Raw genomic sequence first — 9526 nt, forward strand, 5'->3', positions numbered from 1 at the left:
AATAGGGCATGAGCACATAAACCAGGAGTAAAAACTCTTTACTCCTGTCATTTTGCTGCAAAATAATGTACACAAAGTAGGCGCAAGGAAGCATATGAACGGGTGTAAAACCCTTTCTATCCAGCCACCATTCTCCCAATATCTACAAAGGAGGCCCCAACCCAGAATTTAAAAATAAATTAAAAATAAATTAAAAACCTACATTAATCAATATCAGTGAATGCTTTCATGTCCATTCACAGAAGCACTAGAAGAGCAGAGCTACACTCAGAAGATATTTACTTGTATTTTCTATACAGTGCTGACAGATGGGTATCGGTTCCTTAACTCAAAGTTCAAAATGCCAAAACCTGGCAGGGAATGGCCAGAGAGGGAGCACTGGAGAGCAATAAGAATTGAAAGGACAGACAAGCAAACCACAAAAAAAAAAAAAAAAAGAAAAAGAAAAAGAAAACCAGCATGAGCAACTTGGAGAACCTACAGTCTGGGTCCAGTTAGTATTGGGGCAAATAGCACTAACCACCCCACGATCTCTGAACACTTGGCAGGCAGTCAGGAGAAATACTTGCTGTTCTTAACAAAGACAGTCAAGCATCGAGGAAAAAGTTCATTTGAGTTCACTTGGCTTTCAGAGGACAGAGCATTATGCAACCCATTTTAGAAAAAGTCTCATCAAAACAGGCTAAGAAGAAATAAGTCAAAAAAGCTTTGGTAACACGTTAAAAAGGATAAATTACTTATCTGGAAAAATTCGTTTGGCTGGAACATGATGTTTATCTAAGTCCCTGGATCAACGTAATGTGCCTGTTACAGCTTTTTTGTCCACTAACTTGCTTTTGTCCAGCGGCTCCCCTTAGAAAAACAGTATTTATTTTGTGTTCTCTTGTCCCACCTTCTTTTTATGATCTTATCCATAATTTACAGCTAAGATGAGAAGTGCTTAAAAAACAACACAGACCGGGAATTATCACCCATTTCTTTCTTCTCTGCCTTCCCCCCAGATGACGAAGTAATAGGAGTCAGCGTCAGTGTTCGGGACCGGGAGGATGTCGTCCAAGTCTGGAATGTAAATGCCTCTTTAGTGGGTGAAGCCACTGTGCTAGAAAAGATCTATGAACTTCTGCCCCACATATCTTTTAAAGCCGTATTTTATAAACGTAAGTCTTTATTTTCAGTTATTAATTTTTAGCTTATTCTATCAGTACTCTTAAAGACGGAGTCGATGTTGCACGTGAGGTAAAGGTAGAATCACTCCAAATTCCGTAATCCAGAAAATAACTCCTAAAATACGCATAAGTGTTTCAAAAGACGAAAGTTCAAGTCTCAAGAAATTAAAATGAGATTTTACTGTCACCTGAACACATGGATCAGAAAAGGTGACGCGTATTTTATTTGTTATTTCAGATTTTTAAAACTGATCTTAAATTTGTCATGCTCAGGAAAAAAACTACCTTCTATTTGAAGCAACAATAACAAAAATGTTATTGTATGAGCTGGCAGGTAAGACATTCAATCATCCCTTCATAAACAGGAATTTATAATGTATAACATCTGTATTTGTGGAGGAACTTGTTCTGAGCGCAGGGGTGATTGAATGTCCTACTGAAATGCTAATACTTCCTCATTACGGGGGACCGTGACACAGAACGAAAGAGAATTCACGCACGGTGGTGAAATGTTAACAGTATGAATAGCTGTGTGGACCCATTGTTTCCATCATGATTCATGTTCATTGCTTTTGTGTGCTCTTTTGAAAAAGTCATCTTTTTTCATAATGAAAACAGCTTAGTGCTATTAAACCAATGTTTGGTAGATCAAACTGCAGGTTACACTTTTAACAGTGGGTTCGAGGAAAGTATTGACAGCACTACACATACATCTGATAAATTCCTATTTCCCAAACTGTTCCAAGAGTCAATAACCCAATTTTTGTTAACTGTGTGGTATTTCATTGATTCTAAGATGCCTTTGATGATAAGTATTATTTTACTATTACTAAGAAAGAAAAATAAAAGGCTCCCAATTAAACTATGATGCATTATTGATTCTAGGGTTCTTCCAATGTGGGCTGGGGAGCGCATCTTAGTCTTACTGAAATACACTCCATTATCGTTTAACTTTTCCCAGACCCTTGCCAAAAAGAGAAAAAAAAAAAAGCAAACGTTCTTTTGGGATCGTCTTGGTATGATAGAGGTTATTAAAACAAAGGCCTCCCTCAAAGGAATCATAAAATCACAGGCTAAATGATTTAGATTTTAAGCAACAAGACTGGTATGTTGCTGCAGATATTCAGCAGGTGCTTAGCTTCTGAATTTTCAGTGAAAGTTTAAATAAAAGAGACAGGAAGATGGCCCTGCAGAAGTTGATTCTTAGCTGTACAGTGTGGAAATTGCACATTTGTAGATGTAACTTTCAGTTGGGGAACATTAATTGTATTTTCAGCCTAGATATTAATTAAAAGGTCACCAAGGGTCTTTTCTTGTTTTTCTACTTCACAAGACTAACTTTCTGGAAGAAAATGTATTTCATGGCCATTTATGAATGGGGCTACAACATTCGTTACCACCTTTGAACCACATTTGACTCAAAAGGAGAGAGAAGCAATTTGGAGTCATCAAGTCAGGCACTCTGAATTTTTGTTCCCCTTCAACTGTGTGACCTCAAGAAAGTCACACCTTCTCATCCTTTTACTTTCTGGTCAAAATATTGAGGAGGTTGGTCTTAAATGATCTCCAAGGTTCCTTCTACTTCAAAATTCTCTGATTAAATTTCTAAGTAACACGGTTAGCAGCAGGTCCAAGATGATAGGAGTATTTCACTAGAAAATTAAGCCACAGAGTAGTTAGGCTAGTTGTTAGGGCAGTGGTAATAATCAGGTAAGACGGAACAAGGATGAGTCACTGCTTAGTTGTGATGGCTTGGAGGGAGGGGAAAGGCAAGCCAAATAAGGGGGAGAAGTTGCAACCTGGCCAGTTGAATCAAGCTGAATAGATGCCCTAAAGATAGATGCCATTGTGAAGTTTGTGAGTAATGCAGAACTGGCTAGGGTCTCCGTAGAAATCCATATTTTAATGGCATAAATTAACATTTAAAGACTCAGAGATTATTCAAATAAAAATTTGAATTGGAAAAAACAAGCAATTCTCTTTATTTTATATAAAGCAGGCAGTCCTTTACTCAGTAGGATTATTGTATACCACGTGCTGCAGAATTGATTTGGAAAAATGAGGTTTGGGCAGAATTCTTATTCACAGCATGATGAAGAACAGTCGTAGGGTGAGCTAAGTTAGCAATGGCCAACTCCATGCTTTTATTCTGTCTTGTTAAAAGGATCCTGGTGTAAGTATTCACAAGGGTACAGAAGCCAGGTGACATGGCAGGTTTTCCATGTAGAAGGAGCCCAAGCGCATTTGGTCAAGGCCTCCAGCAGGGGAGGTGAGGAGTGGGCTCTTGTTTGGTTATACATGATTTGGATACAGATGAATTATTTGAGATACTCACAGTGTACAAAGACGCTTCCCCCCACCCCAGCCCTATGCTTCCCCCATGCCGATTCTGTTCCGTTCTTCAGAGCAGCTGAATGACATCTTTTCTGATGTGAGAATACTTAGAGCAGAGGTTGGCAAAGTATGAACCTTATGCCAGACCTGCCCCCTCCTTGTCTTCTTTGGTAGGGGCTGCAGCTAAGAATGGTTTTTCACATTTTTAAATGGTTGGAAAAAATCAAGGGAAGAACGACATTTCGTAACACATGAAAACTGTATGAAATTCAAATTTCAGTGTCCATATATAGATAAAGCGTATTGGCACCTAGCAGTGCCCATTTGTGCACATTTCGCGTATGGCTGCTTTAGTGCTAACAGTGGCAGAGTTCATCATTAGGACAGAGAACCTGTGGCCTGCAAAGTATAAATTATTTATTCTCTGCCCCTTTCCAGAGCAAGTTCTCTTGACTCCTGGTTTCAAGAATTCTATATTCTTTTTTAGCCAAGGCTCACCTAAGGCTGAAAGAACGTATGTCTCGCAGGCCTCCCCTATTTCTGAACATTCTATTCTGTCTCCACAGCCTGTCACAGTCGCAGGACTTCAGTATCTCAGCCATGACCACCCCAGACTGTCCCTCACATTTAGAGTAATAAAAAATCTCTGGACAGTCCATATCTCTTGATTTATCCCTTGGAGCCCAGCATCACTGAGAGGTCTGGGGCTTCTCCTTTGACTCTGCAACACTGTATATTTTACAGCAGAACAGCCCATGTTTGCTTCGGTCCTGGCCCTAAAAGTCTGCTTTAAAAAGAAAAAAAAAAACATAAAAGGTTAAATATTTGTGAAGTTCTACATGCAAAAAGCATTCTGTTAAATCATTTTTGGTTGTAGGCTATCCTTAGGAATTTAGCCAGCCCAGGGTAACCCTGGGAGCTGTAGGGTACACTTTGCCCAGGTTTCATCCAACTGAAGAACAGGTTGGGGTAAACATCCAGGATGATCCTGGGGGGAGATGGTCCCTTGCCCACCCTTTCACCCCTTCAGACACTAGTCTGAAGAATCCAATCTATATTAAAAGCAGAGAAATAGGAGGGGCTTGACAGATGAAATGGGCCAGCCCATCGGTGCCTTCCCAGGACATGCCATTCACTGCCCATAGGGGGAGGGTGTAGGGAGACAAAGCACAGAGAATTCTGAGTTGCCTTTGGCTTTATCAGACCCAAGCCTCAGGGACCTTTCCCCTCAAAAGAAGAGTATCTGCCCTGCCTTCATGATGATGCTTAGCCAGATTCTAGGAAAAGAGGACTTTGACACTTGGCCTTTTTTGCCTTGGAGAAAATGTTATATATTTTATGAATGTCTCATTTCTCACTTCTACTTTATAAAATTTTAAGTCTTTGAACAATATTTTTGATAGCATATTTTTTTTTTATTCTAGCATTCCTAACTGTATTAGTGATTTGCAAGCCAGACAACAGGACTGGAAAAAAAAAAATCAAAACCATTGGAAAAAATAAAAAACCCATCGGTTTTAGGAAATTTCACTTCCCACAGAGAGGGTTCTCAGAGGTGGGGGGAGGGGGCGTAATACGATTGCTTACCCTGTTGTGTTCTTTGCTTTGCTTTATTTTTGTTTTATTTTATTTTTTAAGATAGGTCTGTGCATGGCCCCGGCGTGGGTAACATTGGGTTCCCCTGCCCCATGCATCCTATGGGGTGCATCCCCCACCCTGTAGCACTGAAGGCCCCACATATTCCCTTCATCAGCCTGTGGGGATTACTCATCCTCTCGGCACAGCAAGAAGAAACAGGCAGCATGCCCATTGCTTGTTTATTCCTTGTTTTAATTTTCATGATTACGTTTCTCAGGAAATGCACGCCTTAGCTAACAGTTACTGGCACAAAAAAAGGTATTTGCGTTCTTGCCAGCCTTTGGGAAAACTGAATGAGATGCCTTAGAGAAGGGTTGCCCCATCCTTTGCTTAAAGTTTTCTTTCCTTTTTTTCTTTTTTGTTTTTTTCTGTCCTTTAGCCCATGAAGAGCATCATGCTTTTGAAGGTGGACGTGGAAAACACTAATTGCACACTCTGTAAAGAATTCTTTGTCCTTTGCTGATTGGTTTTGGAAACGGTCTTAACAGGAGGGAGAGTGAAGAGAAGACTTGCCGAAGCCCGATGCTGGTCCATTTAGAGTGGGTTTCTGTCCTTGCAGATGGGGCAATTAGGGCTCAAAGTGGCAGGTGGGGTGGGGGTGGGGGGCTGTGTGGGTTTCTACCGTCACATTACTTGCTTTTTTTTTTTTTTTTTTTGGCTTTCTAAATTCTCTGTTCTTTCCACTCTGGGTTTTTTTTTTTTTTTTTGTCCTTTTAAATTTCCTTATTCAGTCTAATTATTGTTTTCTACACTCCCCTTTCATTGAGGCACAAGAAATCGGTTTCCCTTTAAGTAGCTCTGCTGTACCTAGTTAATGAGAATATGCCTAATCGTGACAATACTGCTTTTGAAAACCACAGTGTACTTGCAGGAATACTAGCTTGGTGAAACCTGTCTTGATTATTTGTTGTGACACATTCCTACACACTGTGCACTGGGCATTGTTTTTTTCTGTCCCAGGGAAAAGAAAAACCATACTTATTCTGATTTTGCACTGACAGCACACACATCTTTTATTTTTCCTTTTTTAAACTTTTTTTTTTTTTTTTTAGCGATAAAAGGAAAATAATAGTTGGGTTGCCTAACATGAAAACTATAATCACGGTTGAACATCAGGATATAAATCAAACTCTAGGTCTTCACAACCTCTATGGAAGTATTTCTAACCAGAATTTCAACTTGGCCTTTTCAAAGGATAGGCGTAGAGTGGTAGCAAAGGATTTTTCCTGGTAGGAAACCTTGTATTTCTGATTGGAAGAGGGAGTGATATTTTAATTGTTTGAATTAAAGCTGCTTCTGAATTTTGGGGTTGTGTGCCCACTGAGGGCTTTCCACATCCTCTCGAACACACTTTGTTAGATTTTCCCTTTTTCCTGTTCACACAGTATGTCATTTCCAATAATCAATAGCCCTCCTGCCTGGGCAGCTCTCCCCTGCCTTTTTCATTTAGGAGCATCAAGGTAAACCTCATTTCCAGGATGAATGTGAACATTGACAAAGTGGAACTTTTGAGTGCATTCTGTGATGCTAATTTTTTGGAATTGTTAATATATGTTGCATTATGTTACCAAAGAAATACTGGTTTTAGTAGAAGGAAATGGCCACCCTCTAAAACACTGAGACTTTTTCAAAATGTCTTCATTTCCCTCTCTTGACTCTGCCAAGCCTCCTACTGCTTTTACCTGAAAAAGGCAGGGCACCTTGAAGACACTTCCTCCTGCTGGCTTTTTTCTGAAACCAGGGAGCTAGTGCACGCTTATATATTTCACAAAAGGGCCCAGTGCTCAGAACTTCGTTGTACCCAGGGTTTTTAATCCCTCTTGCAGTATTGACCAGCAGAGAGAAATGGGGTCACTTCAAGCCTCCAACCTGCATTTGTAAATAAAATTTTCCATTTGAACATCCTAAAAAGACTTTCAACAATCTCTTTATGAAAGTTGTGCCCTTCACTTGCATTACTAACCACATCAACCATAATCTCAAGGATTGTAGTTTTAAAAAAACTCCTTCATTTCTAAATGTGTTTCTTCAGTGATTTCAGAATGAGGTTATAAAGGTATGAGACCCTTTTTCAAAAGCCTGGAACTTGCTTCTCTAAACATTGTACTAACATCCAACTTATTTTTAAATTATTCATCAAGGATTTTTAAAAAATTATTCTGAACATGAATTTAAATTCTTTTTTTATAATATAAGTATTTTTCTGATAGATTAGAAAAAAAGAATAATTGACCTATCTTTGTTTTAATTGTCATATATATTTCCATAAGTAAATGGATTTTGAAGTATTTTATTTTTTTGAACTTTATTTAAAGCATTGTGATGACATGTTCAGCTTCTGCATGTATGTAGCCTTTGAAGAAAAAAAATAAATAGGAATGCTAGGCTCATATTAACGTTTTTGAGTTTCTGTTGTTTGTGATCATGGCACACGGCTTTACGCACAAAGTAGGTTTTTACCCCAGAGAACTTCTGCACCAATTTCTGACCCTGCGGAAAATACCAACTGTGAGAAGGACTTAATTTGCCAAATGTTAAGAACCTATTATCTAAATTACTTTAAGAGTGGATTTTGTCAGATTTTGCTTTGGAAATTGTTTTAATTGAATATTTAGTTCCTAATAGACTTTGTATGAACTAAGCTGATTTAATCAGTCTAAAAACCTCTCATTACCTTCTTGGATTAAAGAAGCTAATACTCTTTTAAGATACAAGGAAATATCTTGTGGGGCATGTGACTTTTGTTTAGGGCCGTGTACCCATGCTGGGGAAGGTGGCAACTTGCAGTAGGATCCTGATTTTTCAGTCCAGTCCTTGCAGGGGCATGCAGCCTATCCTCTCTACGGAGAGCCATATGGAAGTCACAGTGCTGACTTTCTTACTTCTGTTGTTTCTTAGGTCTGGATGCACAGCCAGGGTCTGTGATGGAAACCAGTATGCATTTTCTCCTCCCATTGTCCCACACTAGATCACAGGCACTTGCTTCCATTGGGGAGGCTTCACCTATTAGGATGGATAATACCCACTTAAAGTAACTTTTCTCCTGTAAGCAGTTCCTGAAGTGTTGACTTACTCCACTTAAAGATTCCCTTCTAGACTTTCCCACATTTCTGAAATGAGGGGATAGTTTACAGTGAACTTGTCTATTTAATATAATGTGGCTCTTAAATTCATGGTAAAATTGACAGCAAAACAAAACAAAACCACACACACACACACACTCACACACACACACACAAAAGGAAAAACACAACTCTAGTAAACTTTAAATACTTTGAGTCATTCTCAACTTTCTTCTTGACTTCAGCTCATGTCTATACCATACACACAGTTCTAGGACCTCAATAGATGAATGAAACTTTGGGTATCATTGAGTAGTAGACACAGTATGCAGACTACTGCAGAGCCTTGACCAAACCCATCCCTTGTGAAAGGACATGGGGTAGCAAGTGACAGAGCTGGGCATTAAAGCCTGCAGGCTACATAGCCAGTCTGGGTTCCTTGAACGGAGAACACTCAAAAGTCTGTCAACCTAACCCCCAAATAGCTCACCCAGATCAAGTACTACATACCTGATCCAGTCTGGCCATTGATAATGCCAGGTATCAATATATAATCAGATATCCTCTCATTTTCTCCCTGTGACTCTCAGTGACTAAAGCGATGCTACAGTTTGGGGTTTGAAAATAACCTTATTGGAACAGGAGGGGGGTCTTTGCTGTGAGAAGCCCAGCTCATAGAAGGTCCTGTCTTTTGTACTTAAACAAAAGTGACAACATTTGGAGCGATCACATGGTGGCGCTGCCTTCCAGCCAACAGTTCTGGCTCAGCAGCATAATTTATCCAGCTATGTTTGTGTAATTATTTTAAGATTCGAGTGCATTTTGCTCTTCTGGTTTTATAAAAAATTTGGTTAGATACTACCAATAGAAGTTTAGCTCTCCTATACCTAATAAAAACGTGTGAAAGATAGAAGTCTCTGGATGTGCTTTAAAAATCTCAAATCTTAGGCTCTCAGTGAGCCTCTGTGCAGTTATGAAGAGAAAGAACGAAATAAACTAACATATAGGAAATACCAGAAATATTTCATCAAATATTATGCCCAAAGGGAGAAGTAAAATTAGGGTTTGGTTTTGGGTTTTTTAAGGGCTTTCTAAATATGGAACTCCCCTTTAAAAATGTAAGTCTGCTGTTCACCTTTCCTAGACTGTATGTTTCTGTAAGATTTCACTCATTACAAATGAAAGTAGAGGACTGCCTGTAGGTAGTTTATTTCTTAAAAGAATATATGCAGACCAATTAAAAATTACTTAAGAGTTTGGTGGCTCGGGATTGTAAGAGCCTGGGTAATTGCCTCGACAACTGAGAGGGGTCAGAAGGTGGAGAGG

The 9526-nt window shown here is 39.2% G+C and overlaps 1 protein-coding gene across 7 annotated transcripts in view; it reads left to right on the top strand.

Moving 5' to 3' along the window:
* Window positions 1–7530, top strand: part of EIF4E3 (eukaryotic translation initiation factor 4E family member 3) — a 69132-nt gene extending 61602 nt beyond the window's left edge. For all 7 annotated transcript variants that reach the window (XM_072720435.1, XM_072720434.1, XM_072720436.1 and 4 more), the window contains 2 exons: window positions 1002–1157; window positions 5518–7530. In XM_072720435.1, the coding sequence (XP_072576536.1) occupies window positions 1002–1157; window positions 5518–5564 (203 nt within the window). In that variant the 3' untranslated portion in view covers window positions 5565–7530. The remainder of the gene's footprint in view (window positions 1–1001; window positions 1158–5517) is intronic.
* The last annotated feature ends 1996 nt before the right edge of the window (window positions 7531–9526 follow it).

This window comes from Vulpes vulpes, chromosome 9 (assembly GCF_048418805.1).
Source record: "Vulpes vulpes isolate BD-2025 chromosome 9, VulVul3, whole genome shotgun sequence".
Taxonomy (NCBI): Eukaryota; Metazoa; Chordata; class Mammalia; order Carnivora; family Canidae; genus Vulpes; species Vulpes vulpes.